This window comes from Hippocampus bargibanti, linkage group LG09 (assembly GCF_051943395.1).
Source record: "Hippocampus bargibanti isolate YZ-2025 linkage group LG09, ASM5194339v1, whole genome shotgun sequence".
Lineage (NCBI taxonomy): Eukaryota > Metazoa > Chordata > Actinopteri > Syngnathiformes > Syngnathidae > Hippocampus > Hippocampus bargibanti.
The window spans coordinates 6292561-6308296 of record NC_142742.1 but is presented as its reverse complement, the minus strand read 5'-3'; the positions used below and the strand labels follow the sequence as shown (position 1 = coordinate 6308296).

Below are 15736 nucleotides of genomic sequence, written 5' to 3'. Positions count from 1 at the left end.
GGTTTTTTTCGGGCTAAAAACGTCTTGTATACGTCATGTTTTTTATTTATTTAAAAACGCCTTACTATAAATGGTGTTTTTTTTTAATTTAAAAACGCCTTACTATACATGGTCAATTTTTACCTAAAAACGCCTCACTAGACGTGGTCATTTTTTTCGGGATTAAAAACGCTTTACATGGTTCTTTTTTTGGGATTAAAAACGCCTTACTATATATACATGGTCGTTTTTTCAGCTAAAAACGCCTTACTATACATGGTCGTTTTTTTTTTACCTAAAAAGGCTTTACTAAACATGGTTCTTTTTTTCGGCTAAAAACGCCTTACTATACATGGTCAATTTTTACCTAAAAACGCCTCAATATACATGGTCATTTTTTTCGGGATTAAAAATGCCTTACATGGTTCTTTTTTTGGGATTAAAAACGCCTTACTATACATGGTCGTTTTTTTGGGGGCTAAAAACGCCTTACTATACATGGTCGTTTTTTTTACCTAAAAAGGCCTTACTAAACATGGTTCTTTTTTTTCGGCTAAAAACGCCTTACTATACATGGTCGTTTTTTTTACCTAAAAAGGCCTTACTAAACATGGTTCTTTTTTTCGGCTAAAAACGCTACTATACATGGTCAATTTTTACCTAAAAACGGCTCACTATACATGGTCATTTTTTTCGGGATTAAAAATGCCTTACATGGTTCTTTTTTTTGGGATTAAAAACGCCTTACTATACATGGTCGTTTTTTTGGGGGCTAAAAACGCTTTACTATACATGGTCGTTTTTTCGGGATTAAAGACGCTTTACAATACATGGTCGTTTTTTTTCACGTAAAACGCCTTACTATACATGGTTGTTTTTTTTTTGGGGATTAAAAACGCCTTACTATACATGGTGGTTTTTTTTCGGGCTAAAAACGGCTTACTATATATGGTCATTTTTTTCGGGATTAAAAACGGCTTACTATATATGGTTCTTTTTTCTGGCTAAAAACGCCTTACTATACATGGTCGTTTTTTTCGGGATTAAAGATGCGTCACATGGTTCTTTTTTCGGGATAAAAACGGTTTACTACACATGGTCATTTTTTTCGGGATTAAAAACGGTTTACTATATATGGTTCTTTTTTTCGGGCTAAAAACGGTTTACTATACATGGGCGTTTTTTTAACGAAAAACGCCTTACTATACATGGTCGATTTTTTGGGGGCTAAAAACGCTTTACTATACATGGTCGTTTTTTCGGGATTAAAAACGCTTTACAATACATGGTCGTTTTTTTTTCACCTAAAAGGCCTTACTATACATGGTTGTTTTTTTTTCGGGATTAAAAACACTTTACTATACATGGTCGTTTTTTCGGGCTAAAAACGCCTTACTATATATGGTCATTTTTTTCGGGATTAAAAACGCTTTACTATATATGGTTCTTTTTTCTGGCTAAAAACGCCTTACTATACATGGTCGTTTTTTTTTCGGGATTAAAGATGCCTTACTTGGTTCTTTTTTCGGGATTAAAAACGGATTACTATACATGGTCATTTTTTTCGGGATTAAAAACGCCTTACATGGTTCTTTTTTTGGGATTAAAAACGCTTTACCATACATGGTCGTTTTTTCAGATAAAACGCCTTACTATACATGGTCGTTTTTTATTTACCTAAAAAGGCCTTACTAAACATGGTTCTTTTTTTCGGCTAAAAACGCCTGACTATACATGGTCAATTTTTACCTAAAAACGCCTCACTAGACGTGGTCATTTTTTTCGGGATTAAAAACGCTTTACATGGTTCTTTTTTTGGGATTAAAAACGCTTTACTATATATACATGGTCGTTTTTTCAGCTAAAAACGCCTTACTATACATGGTCGTTTTTTTTACCTAAAAAGGCCTTACTAAACATGGTTCTTTTTTTCGGCTAAAAACCCCTTACTATACATGGTCAATTTTTACCTAAAAACGCCTCACTATACATGGTCATTTTTTTCGGGATTAAAAATGCCTTACATGGTTCTTTTTTTGGGATTAAAAACGCCTTACTATACATGGTCGTTTTTTTGGGGGCTAAAAACGCTTTACTATACATGGTCGTTTTTTCGGGATTAAAGACGCTTTACAATACATGGTCGTTTTTTTTCACGTAAAACGCCTTACTATACATGGTTGTTTTTTTTTTCGGGATTAAAAACGCCTTACTATACATGGTGGTTTTTTTCGGGCTAAAAACGGTTTACTATATATGGTCATTTTTTTCGGGATTAAAAACGGCTTACTATATATGGTTCTTTTTTCTGGCTAAAAACGCCTTACTATACATGGTCGTTTTTTTCGGGATTAAAGATGCGTCACATGGTTCTTTTTTCGGGATTAAAAACGGTTTACTATACATGGTCATTTTTTTCGGGATTAAAAACGGTTTACGATATATGGTTCTTTTTTTCGGGCTAAAAACGGTTTACTATACATGGGCGTTTTTTTAACGAAAAACGCCTTACTATACATGGTCGATTTTTTGGGGGCTAAAAACGCTTTACTATACATGGTCGTTTTTTCGGGATTAAAAACGCTTTACAATACATGGTCGTTTTTTTTTTCACCTAAAAGGCCTTACTATACATGGTTGTTTTTTTTTTTCGGGATTAAAAACGCCTTACTATACATGGTCGTTTTTTCGGGCTAAAAACGCCTTACTATATATGGTCATTTTTTTCGGGATTAAAAACGCTTTACTATATATGCTTCTTTTTTCTGGCTAAAAACGCCTTACTATACATGGTCGTTTTTTTTCGGGATTAAAGATGCCTTACTTGGTTCTTTTTTCGGGATTAAAAACGGTTTACTATACATGGTCATTTTTTTCGGGATTAAAAACGCCTTACATGGTTCTTTTTTGGGATTAAAAACGCTTTACCATACATGGTCGTTTTTTCAGCTAAAACGCCTTACTATACATGGTCGTTTTTTTTTTACCTAAAAAGGCCTTATTAAACATGGTTCTTTTTTTCGGCTAAAACGCCTTACTATACATGGTCAATTTTTACCTAAAAACGCCTCACTATACATGGTCATTTTTCTCGGGATTAAAAACGCCTTACTATACATGGTCGTTTTTTCGGGATTAAAGACGCTTTACTATACGTGGTCATTTTTTTCGGGCTAAAAACGGTTTACATGGTTCTTTTTTCGGGATTAAAAACGCCTTACTATACATGGTCATTTTTTTCGGGATTAAAAACGGTTTACTCTATATGGTTGTTTTTTTTCGGGATTAAAAACACTTTACTATACATGGTCGTTTTTTTTCACCTAAAACGCCTTACTATACATGGTTGTTTTTTTTTTCGGGATTAAAAACGTTTTACTATACATGGTCATTTTTTTCAGGATTAAAAATGCCTTACATGGTTCTTTTTTCGGGATTAAAAATGCCTTCCTATATATGGTCGTTTTTTTCGGGATTAAAAACGCCTTACTATACATGGTCGTTTTTTTCGGGATTAAAAACGCCTTACTATATATGCTTCTTTTTTCCGGCTAAAAACGCCTTACTATACATGGTGGTTTTTTTCAGGATTAAAAATGCTTTACGTGGTTCTTTTTTCGGGATTAAAAACGCTTTACTATATATGGTTCTTTTTTTTCGGCTAAAAACGCCTTACTATACATGGTCGTTTTTTTCGGGCTAAAAACGTCTTGCATACGTCCTGTTTTTTTTTAATTTAAAAACGCTTTACTATACATGGTCGTTTTTTTTCAGGCAAAAAACGCCTTACTATACATGGTAAATTTTTACCTAAAAACGCCTCACTATACATGGTCATTTTTTTCGGAATTAAAAACGCCTTACATGGTTCTTTTTTTGGGATTAAAAACGCCTTACTATACATGGTCGTTTTTTCGGAATTAAAGACGCCTTACAATACATGGTGGTATTTTTTTCAGATAAAAACGATTTACATGGTCATACATGGTCGTTTTTTTCAGCTAAAAACAACTTCCTATATATGGTCATTTTTTTACGGCTAAAAACGCCTTACTATACATGGTCGTTTTTTTCGGGATTAAAGATGCCTCACATGGTTCTTTTTTCGGGATTAAAAACGATTTACTATACATGGTCATTTTTTTCGAGATTAAAAACGGTTTACTATATATGGTTCTTTTTTTTTCGGCTAAAAACGCCTTACTATTCATGGTCGTTTTTTTCGGGCTAAAAACGTCTTGTATACGTCATGTTTTTTTAAAATTTAAAAACGCCTTACTATACATGGTCGTTTTTTTCAGGCAAAAAACGCCTTACTATACATGGTGAATTTTTACCTAAAAACGCCTCACTATACATGGTCATTTTTTTCGGGATTAAAAACGCTTTACATGGTTCTTTTTTTGGGATTAAAAACGCTTTACTATACATGGTTGTTTTTTGGGTGCAAAAAAACGCCTTACTATACATGGTCGTTTTTTCGGAATTAAAGACGCCTTACAATACATGGTGGTATTTTTTTCCGATAAAAACGACTTACATGGTCATACATGGTCGTTTTTTTCAGATAAAAACAACTTCCTATATATGGTCATTTTTTCAGGATTAAAAAGGCCTTACTATACATAGTCGTTTTTTTCGGACAAAAACGGCTGACTACAAATGGTCGTTTTTTTCGACTAAAAACGACTTCCTATACATGGTCGTTTTTTTCACCTAAAAACAGCTTACTATACAAGGTTGTTTTTTTTTTAAATAAAAACGGCTTACTATACATGGTGGTTTTTTTCACTTAAAAACAGCTTACTATACAAAGTTGTTGTTTTTTTTTTTAAATAAAAACGGCTTACTATACATGGTCGTTTTTTTCGGCTAAAAACGCCTTACTATACATGATCGTTTTTTTCGGCAAAAACGACTTACTATACATGGTCGTTTTTTGGCCTCAAAACGCCTTACTATACATGGTCGTTTTTTTCGGGCTAAAAACGTCTTGTATATGTCATGTTTTTTTTTATTTAAAAACGCCTTACTATACATGGTGTTTTTTTTACCTAAAAACGCCTCACTATACGTGGTCATTTTTTCTGGATTAAAAACGCTTTACATGGTTCTTTTTTCCGGCTAAAAACACCTTACTATACATGGTCGTTTTTTTCAGCTAAAAACGCCTTACAATACATGGTCGTTTTTTTTCACCTAAAACGCCTTACTATACATGGTCGTTTTTTGGGGGCTAAAAACGCCTTACTATACATGGTCGTTTTTTCGGAATTAAAGACGCCTTACAATACATGGTGGTATTTTTTTCCGATAAAAACGACTTACATGGTCATACATGGTCGTTTTTTTCAGCTAAAAACAACTTCCTATATATGGTCATTTTTTCAGGATTAAAAAGGCCTTACTATACATAGTCGTTTTTTTCGGACAAAAACGGCTGACTATAAATGGTCGTTTTTTTCGACTAAAAACGACTTCCTATACATGGTCGTTTTTTTCACCTAAAAACAGCTTACTATACAAGGTTGTTTTTTTTTAAAATAAAAACGGCTTACTATACATGGTGGTTTTTTTTCACTTAAAAACAGCTTACTATACAAAGTTGTTGTTTTTTTTTTTTAAATAAAAACGGCTTACTATACATGGTCGTTTTTTTCGGCTAAAAACGCCTTACTATACATGATCGTTTTTTTCGGCAAAAACGACTTACTATACATGGTCGTTTTTTGGCCTCAAAACGCCTTACTATACATGGTTGTTTTTTGGGCTAAAAACGGCTTACTCAACATGGTCGTTTTTTTGGGGGGAGGCTAAAAACGCCTTACTATACATAGTTGTTGGTCACATCATTTTATTTGGCCTACGAAAGCAAATCCAACTTAGCTCCATGATGCTTGCTAAAGTCAGAGCTAAAATTTCATATTGTCCCATGTAAACCACAAGCAGACACTATTTTCTCATTTCAAATTTGAAAACTAGTTATTCATTAATTTGTTGTCAGCTCTGTATGTAATATGTGGAGGGGATGAAACATTCCAATGGCTTCCCCAAAATCATAACGGTCCCCGAGAGGAAACCGTCACTACAATGTCGCCCTCAGCCAAATATTAGTTTGACACCCTTGGTCTCGGAAGTCAAGTCATGTTCACTTTTGTCCCACATGGGCACCGGAAGAATTTCTGACTTCTGGATGGAAGGTAGCTTTGCGATGCTAATCAAAGGCATGTTCACAGTGAATGAAATGCTGCAAGATGTTGCTAAACTGCGGGGAAGAAAATGGAAGTCTGCCAATTCTTGCTTCCCATTCCTCTAGCCCGGCATCATTTTGTTGCAACGCTTCCCAAAAAAAAACAAAAAACTGTAGATCATGCCACTGGAGCTCTGGCACACGGACTTGAGTCGATCAAGTCCTCGGTTGACCTTCGGGTCATGGTGCACAAACCAAGCAACGATTTCCTTCTACTCTGGACGGAGCTCATGTGAAAAAAAAATGGATTGACAAAACGTCATTTGAAACAGATGGAAGAGCATTTGCGCATGTGTGTAGAGCTACGCAACATAAACACAATCAAATCGAAACCTGGCAAGTGTAGCGACACTTCACACACACGTAAACGTACTGCTTCTCAAATTGATGATCGTATTGCCCTGCGAGGCTTTACTGCGGCTTTCCTCATTTTTAGATGTCTACATAAAAAAACCCAACAAAGGCCCATTAAAAAACTAGAAAAATCGTGGAAATATTCGGCCAAACACGTCTGCATTCCTTAAAAAGACGAGAGAAATAAACGGTTGCTTCTAAGAGCGACTTTGACAAGTCGATACATGGGCATCCATGTCGAGCGAGCAGTGGGAGCACAACCGCAAATGGTGATGGATCGCATCCCAAAAGACACTCAACACGGTGGAGGAAAATGAAGACGAATTATGAAATACTTTGAGAGTAAAAATTTTTTTTTTAAAAAAATCAGTGAATGACAACCTTGATTGGTCGCCAACCAAACAAGCATGCAAAGCGTTGGAAAAAAATGACAATTATTGCGTTATGGTGCCCATTATCTAATCAATAATATTAGATGGGAGATGCTTTGACACTGGCATCACTCAGGGTAGCTGGTGTGGACTTATCAGGTTCTCTTGCGTGGCTTTTCTGCGGGTATTCTCCCTGTCTTTTTATTGTATGATTATGATGATGGTTATTATTACTGTGTTATTATTATCATTATAAATATTATCATTATTATGGTTTTTTTCGGGCCAAAAATGCCTTATTATACATGGTTAGTTTTTTTCAGGCCTAAAACCTCGTACTATAAATTGTCATGTTTTGGGGGCTAAAAATGCCTTAGTACACATGGCCATTTTTTTTTCAGGTCATAAACACCCTACTTTACTTTACATGGTTGTTTTTTTCAGGCCAAAAACACCTTACTAACATGGCCGTTTTTTTTTTCGGGTCAAAAAATACAATAATAATAATAATAATAATAATAATAATAATACATTTCATTTGTGTAAGTGCCTTTCAAAACTCTCAAGGACACTTTCCATGCACTATACATGGCCGTTTTTTTTCGGGTCAAACACACCCTAGTATACATGGTTGTTTTTTTTTGGGCCACAAACGGCTTTTTATACATGGTTGTTTTTTTCGGCCCCAAAACACCCTAATATACGTGATCTTTTTTGGGGGGCTAAAAACGCCTTACAATACATTTCTTTTTTGGGGCTAATAACGCCTTATCGTTTTTTTTGGGGGGGAGGGAGGGGGTGCTAAAAATGCCTTATTATTCATGGTTGGTTTTTTTTCGGGCTCAAAACACCCCAATATACATGGTCTTTTTTTCGGGTCAAAAAAACACACGATTATACATGGTTATTTTTATTCGGGCTACAAACGGCTTATTATATACATTATCGGTTTTTTTCAGGCTAAAAAAACCTTGTCATTTTTTTCGGGCTAAAACGCCTTACTAAAACATGGTGTTTTTGTTTCGGGTCATAAACACCATACTATACATGATGATTTATTTCGGGCTAAAAAGGCCTTATATTTTTTCTAGCTAAAAATGCCTTATTGTATGTGGTCAAGTTTTTTCGTGGCCTAAACACCCTACTATACATGGTCGTATTTTTCGGGCTAAAAGCGGATTGCTATAGAGTATATCACAGGTGTCAAAGTCAAGGCCAGGGGGCGAAATCTGGCCCGCTACATCAACTCTGGTAGGGAAACTTTATTTGCCTCTGCCTGGGCTAAAAAATCTAAAGCAAAGCTACCCTGGTGTCCATGTTTCATCTCGTAGAAAGCCTTGACAGAAATGTGCGCAACGCTGAACGGACCTCATCAAAGTGTGACGGAAGCGAAACCGTAGCGTGACGCTGAACCTTTGAAAATGTGACGGGGGGGGCGTGCAACGTTCTTTAGCTATTAGCAACAAATGTTTTTAGGGCTGACGTGGAGACAAAATTAGCCAATTGACAGCGAGCTGGCGTCTCAACTTGCTTTATTAATACCACGCCATAACGTTAGCGCTGCTGCTACTGCGTTGGGAGTGACCATCCCTCATCCAGCACAGATGTGAGAGCCCACCCAGACCCCAGCGAGCCCGCTGACGCCCGTATTCATCAACAGCGTGTCATTTTTATGAGGTGGTTCTCTGGGAACCTGAGAAAACCCCTCCAATCCTCACCCCGGGCCCCTCCACAACTCACTTGGCGCTCGCTCGACCTAACACCGAGCAACCAGCGGCCTCCCCACCATCCCCCGTTTCAATGAAAGAGGGGAAACTTTATTAAAAGTGAAGGGACAGACAGCCGCAGTACCCTTTTGATCAATACTAGCCTTCAAGTCCAACACTTTACGCACACAGTGAAGTAATATGTAGTATCCGTCAACCCCCCCAAGATGAAAATAAAGAACTTTAGCACACATGAGGTAACGATGAAGTGATAAATCACACTGACATTTATAATACGACACTATGAATAACTGAGCTATGTTGGATACGCAGTGGTGAGCAGTCAGGGCCTCCAAGGCCTTCTCTGCTGGCCTAAAATATCTGAATCACAGACTAATGTGAATTCTATTTTGTACATGAATTCTTATTAAATAATTCCAAAAGCTATCTTTCAGCTTCTTTTCATTGCGTTTTCCCCTGTTCTGCTTCCAGATGTGTGTTTTCGTATTTAAGCATTTAACCAATCACATTTTAGCCATCATTTGTTACCAGGGTCAGAAATCGACCTGGATGCCTTCACAATCAGTTCTGCAGGCCCTGAAGCATAAATTATGTGTCGATGGAACTGTTGACTTAACCAATCAGTGTTGGAGTTAGCAACCCTAGGCCTGCTGGAAGGCGCTGGAAACGTTTTGCAAATTATGATTGGCTAGTCACTAGCCAATCACGCCTTCACAATCAGTTCTGCAGGCCCTGAAGCATAAAAATCAATGTCGATGAAACTTTAACCAATCAAGAGTTCGAGTTGGCAACCCAAGGCCTGCTGGAAGGCGCTGAAATGTCAGAATTTTCGCTAACTATGATTGGCTAGTCACAAGCCAATCATAGTATCACTAGCCGCTAGCTATAACAGCTTACTGGCCAGAGCTAGCACACTGGATCTGTAGCTAACTGCATAAATATATTGTTGTGTTGATTTAATAGTGGTTTTGTCGACCCACAATGGCTGAAAGAGGAGAACAAATGGGTCTGGTTGCAGATTTACGGTTAAAGCCATTTTCAAGACCGACTTTTCAAGAACAAATGGACAAAATTAGATCATAAACTAGCAAAAATAGCAAATGATATTGCCATTTTATGAGGCTATTATGAATCCACACGTTCATAGTAAGAATGCAAACAGTTTAGTGACCGTATTTCTGAAGTCCCAAGTTATGTCCTGGCTAACGGCACCCTCACAGTCGCAGCTGATTGATTCAGAAGTAGCACTACTGAAGGCCTAAGAGTGACATGAACGGCCCGCCACTGTGGATACATCTTTTAAAATAATACCCTTTGTATCATTCAAGAAAATTACTCACATACCTTTTCTGTGCAGCATTGAAGTGATCCTCTTCTACCGAATGCTCTGTTTGCGCTGTTCAAAAACGAAAGACAGAAAAGATAGATTGTTTTAGTTTATGATACAATGATGATGCAAGTGATGGTTTTTTTGGCTGCCAAATAAAAGCAAGCATTCACGACAATATTCTTCCATTTTTAATCAATTGGTCTAACCTTCGCTTAGGACACTGACGTTATTCCAAAAACATTTGATTGTTTTTGTTTTTGATTCCCCCCTGGGATTTGGTTTATTTCTCCACAAAGCAAACGAGCTTTGAAACGATTGTTTTCCCAGCGCATTCCCCTGCATTGACTTTTACAGGATGAGGGGGGGGGGGGGGCTGGAGCCAATCTCAGCTGACTTTGGACCAAAAGAAGCGGATGACGTACTGAACTCAAGAGTCAATTAATATAAATATTGTTTTGTTTCTTGACAGACAGTAAAAAATGCATGTTCTTGGGAAAAACAAAACCCATCTATTTTCTGACCCGATTTATGCTCACAACGGGTACTGGAGCCAATGCTAGCTGCCTTTGGGCAGTTAGCGGGGGACACACTGAACCGGTTGGGAGGCAATCATAGACGAACAACCATTCATGCTCACACTCACACTTTAACTTGAACCAAATCACTCATTCGGCATCTACATTGAACTATTTAACAAAATAAAACAAGGCATTGAAGTAAATGGATAAGATGGCGTTTTTGTTGACTAGTCTTTTTCCAGATTTCTTGATGTACGAGTGAGGCAAGGCGACCAGGCGAAAATATTTGCGGTTAGGAAATGCATGTCTCGCACAATGATTGACTCAGTGTTTGGGCTCCTTTCTTGTGGTCAGTGAAGCAATGTGAAACGAATTCCACTCATGCTGGATGTGGTCTGCCCCCATAACGGAGCTAAGTTATTTTATTGAAGGCCACCTCATAGAGGCTCTTATTTTGAAGGCCACTTTAGACAGGACGTTTTGACAGGAAGTTAACATATAGCCATTTTATTCGGTTCTTCGTTAGCACGTGCCACCATTTTAATCTAAAGCCATCGGTTCTTTTTTGTCACGCCTTCGACATCACCATCCATAAGTTTATGTATGGATATAAGACAAGATTTATTTGTTATATAATTAGTAAAAATGATTCTGTTCGATGAGGAATTTGATGATGATGCTATAGACTTGTTGCTAGCTAGTTATCTAGTCACGCTTTTCAATGCTATCAAGCTAATGTTAACTTCGGTTAGCATGTGCTAATCTTGTCCTTTTCCTTCTGTGTTTTGTGGTTTTACTCCATTCGTATTGGAAATTTGCTGTAATAAATAGGAGCTTCTGGAATCTATATCCAGACCGAGCTTATTTTTTCATGAGATTGGCTCCCTGCTAAATTGTAGTTTGATTCACTGAAGAAGAGCAGTACAGTTTTTTTAAACGGGACACAAAATAGCTAATATTTTTTTATATTATTGAACAAGATGCTAACTATGGAGATGTAAGGAAGGATATTTCGATTAACAAAGACTTAAGAATAATCGGACTAGAAGAGGGCACTGTATTCACTGCACATCGTGGAATTGGTCAAGTGATGGCAGTAGAAGAAGAGCAAATGGGCAGAAAGCGCGTATACAGTAAAAATTGGTTGATGCTATAAAACCAGATGTTGACTCGTGGGTGTTTGAGAGCGTGACGACAGGTGTCAGGGTGTGGAGCCGCACTCGTGTTTGTGGCGGTGTTCGTGTGCACGGTGAGTGGGCTCCATCCAGGTTGAACAGAGAAGCTCCTGCCATGTCAAAGTGTCTAAATGCAAGGCAGATGCTGCGCGCCGAGCAAGGCAGAGGTGCAAGAATTTATCTAAGGCTGGAGCAAGCCTGTGATCTGAGATTTATTGCATTTTTCCAGATTCATCCCTTTTACAATGACGGGAGACCTTTCCTCTTATGAGATTTAAGAGGAGGAAGTCTCCCAAAAAAATTGTTCAAAGGCCGATTTGGGGGTCTTTTGGGAAAAGGTAAGCTTCACACACCGAACCATCCACCCCTTCCACTTTTTACTTTTTTTTTTACATGTATGTGGGCCATTGTGCTAAAGCAGCCCTAATGAAGGGAGGGGCTGACCATGTCTGGGATAGTGGGAAGGGGCCAAGGGGGGCCATGACCAATAGTGTTAGTCACAGTGGGGGGTCAGGCTGGCGCCTGAGGTACTCCCTGCACTGGGGCTGTGTAGAGGTAGCACTCGAGCCTAGGGAGGGGGAGAGAAATAGAGAGAGAGAGATGCAGGGAGGAAGTGTGAGAGAGATCGATAGAGAGAGAGAGAGAGAGCGAGACAGCTCGAGAGAGAGGTAGAGAGAAATCGAGAGAGACAGACAGAGAGAGAGAAATAGAGAGACAGAGAGAAAAATATAGACAGAGAGAGAGAGAGAAATAGAGAGACATGCGGGGGAGAGAGTGCGAGTGAGAATTAGAGAGATAGCTAGACAGAGGCTAGAGAGTGAGAAATAGAGAGACAGAGAGAGAAATAGAGAGAGAGACAGACAGACAGAGAGAGCTAATGAGAAATAGAAAGAAATTGAGAGATAGAGAGAGAAAAGGCAGAAATATATAGAGAGAAACAGAGAAATATATATATAGAGAGAGAAACAGAGAGAGGGAGACAGTGAGAGAGAGATGCAGAGGAGAGAGTGCGAGAGAGAAAGAGGTAGAGATAGAGAGAAATAGAGAGAGAGAGCTAGAGATGGAGAAAGAGACAGAGAGAGAAATAGACAGACAGACAGAGACATCGAGAGACGGAGAGAGATAGAAAGAAATAGAGAGAGACAGACAAACAGAGACATAGAGAAAGAGAGAGAGAGAGGGACAGAGTGCGAGAGATCGAGAGAGAGAGAGAGCTAGAGAGAGAGAAATCGAGAGAGAGCTAGAGAGAGAAATCGAGAGAGAGCTAGACAGAGCTAGAGATGGAGAAATAGAGAGACAGAGAGAGAAATAGCGAGAGACAGAGAGAAATTGAGAGAGGGAGAGAGATAAAGAGAAAGAAATAGAGAGACAGACAAACAGGAATAGAGAAAGAGAGAGAGATGCAGGGAGGAAGTGCAAGAGAGATCGATAGAGAGAGAGCTAGACAGCTCGAGAGGTAGAGAGAAATCGAGAGAGACAGACAGAGAGAAATAGAGAAAGACAGAGAGAGGAATATAGACAGAGAGAGGGAGACATAGAGAGAGAAATAGAGAGAGATGCGGGGAGAGAGAGTGCGAGAGAGAGAGAGAGAGAGAGAGAGCTAGACAGAGAGCTAGAGAGAGAGAAATAGAGAGACAGACAGAGCCATAGAGAGACAGAGAGAAATAGAAAGAAATCGAGAGATGAAGAGAGAGAGAGACAATATATAAAGAAATAGAGAAAGACAGAGACAGATACAGAGAAATATATATAGAGGGAGAGGCAGAGAGAGAAAAATAGAGAGACAGATGCGGAGGAGAGAGTGCGAGAGAGAAAGAGGTAGAGATAGAGAGAAATAGAGAGAGAGCTGGAGATGGAGAAAGAGACAGAGAGAGAAATAGACAGACAGACAGAGACATCGAGAGACGGAGAGATAGAAAGAAATAGAGAGAGACAGACAAACAGATACATAGAGAAAGAGAGAGGGACAGGAAGAGAGGGATACATACAGAGAGAGCTATACAGAGAACTAGAGAGGGAGAAATACAGAGAGAGAGAAAGAGAGAGACAGACAGAGACATAGAGATAGAGTGGGAGACATGAAGAGAGAGAGAAATAGAGAGAGAAGAAGAGAGAGATAGTGGGAGACACAGAGAGAGAAATAGATAGAGCAAGAGACAGAGAAAGAGCGAGAGAGAGAGACAGAGCATCCGTGAAGTGTCTCTTTCTACACTCCCAATGTGTAAACATGAAACTAGTAGTCGCTAAGGAGAAAGTTATGGGCCATGCATGCTGAGAGGGACAATAAATTTGAGCTTTAAAACCCTGACACTCTTTTTCTAAAGTCCCTTTTCTACCTGCTGCTCGGACAAAAGAAGAGTAGAAACTGTGTGGAAGGACCCTGGTTATCATTTCCTGTCTGACTTACATTGACATATTGTGGTTACGTGCGGTTATGAATTTGGGGAAACCATTAGAATGTTTCATTCCCTCCACATATTACATATTAAGCGCAGAAAAAATAATTATGAATAACTAGTTTTTTAAATTTGAAGTAAAAAAAAATAAGGACTGTGATGGTGGTTTCCATGGGACAATTAGAAATTTTGATTCAGACTTTAGCAAGCATCATGGAATTTCGCAAGTTTGATTTGCTTTCGTGGGCCGAATAAAATGATGCGGCGGGCCAGATTTGGCCCCCGGGCCTTGACTTTGACATCTTTGATGTATCGTAAGGTGTTTTTAGCCCGAAAAAAAATAACCATGTAAAAAAAAACCACGACCATGTATAATAAGACATTTTTAGCCCAAAAAAACGATAAGGCGTTTTTAGACCGGAAAAAAAAACCCGACCATGTATAATAGTGTGTTTTGGGTCCCCCAAAACCACATGTAATAAGGCCTTTTTAGCCCGAACTAGTTTTCAAATCTGTTATTGTGGTTTACATGGGACAATTTGAAAATTTTTATGGAATTTCACAAGTTTGATTTGCTTTCACGGGCCGAATAAAATGATGTGGCGGTCCCGATTTGGCCCCCGGGCCTTGACTTGGACACCTTGCTGTACATGATATGTTGTACACATGCGAGTTTGCCAGAAAAAACAACATTTTTGGCATCCGCATGCTCATAAATTATTGAGTTGACTCACCGGTGGAAACAAAGCCCAGCATCTTCTCCTTGAATGGTTGAAGGTGTTCCTGCGTGGAGTTAGCGCACACCCTCTGTACGTCTCGCTCGCAAGCTGGTGAGGGAAACAAAAACATAAGGGAGGGAAATGATTAATTATTTGCTATTGGAAGGGATTAAAGATGTAACACAGCGGTGTCCAAAAACAGACATTACACAAATAACGTAATGCTAAGTAAGCAATTAGGTGACGAAAAAAAATCACCCCCAAAAAAAAACGCACTGAAAGTGAAAATTATGGTATGGTTCCGTCGGAAATGACTGTGCATGTGCGTGTGTTGTGTTGTGTTTTTCCGGATGGGTTATCGCCCGTGTGCCAAATGACGTGACTCGCGCGCGCTTGCAGGAAACAGCCGTGACTGAGCACGTTCCAACCGATACCTTTCCCATTTCCTGTCAAAACGAAGTCTGGGGATGCGATACGCACAGATGCCGGATGAGAGAACTTTGGCAGCATATTCCAACCTGTAAGTCATTAATGGTTTCAAATAAATACCTCAACTTTCTAATGACCAAATCGCTGCAATTTTATGCAACAAAAGCAAGCGTTTAAAGGGCTGTGTTGTCTTTTCCGATGTTGACACCTGCGGCTCACTAAGCTCACTCGATGACATCTTTTATGCACTGGTTGTATGAAGAAATTGAGGAGGAAATAGTCTGTTTCCCCAGATTCAATCACTTTCTAAATTTGAGACGGGTTTTAAAGAGCCTCTGTTTAGCTTTCGACACATCTAATAATGTCTGGTCAGAAGACCTGAGGCGTCGGGAAGGTAGGTAGGGGTGGATGAGCTCGGAGAGGTAAGGAGAACAGAGGTCATTTAAATATTTGAAGACAAATAAGAAGTCTAAAATGTATAGGGAGCC

The 15736-nt window shown here is 38.8% G+C and overlaps 1 protein-coding gene across 1 annotated transcript in view; it reads right to left on the bottom strand.

The window, feature by feature from the left end:
- The window catches only part of LOC148893452 (formin-like), a 72189-nt gene that overhangs the window by 5798 nt on the left and 50655 nt on the right, over positions 1-15736 (bottom strand). The window contains 2 exon segments of the mRNA XM_089004310.1: positions 10026-10077; positions 14835-14927. Coding sequence (XP_088860436.1) covers positions 10026-10077; positions 14835-14927 — 145 coding nt within the window.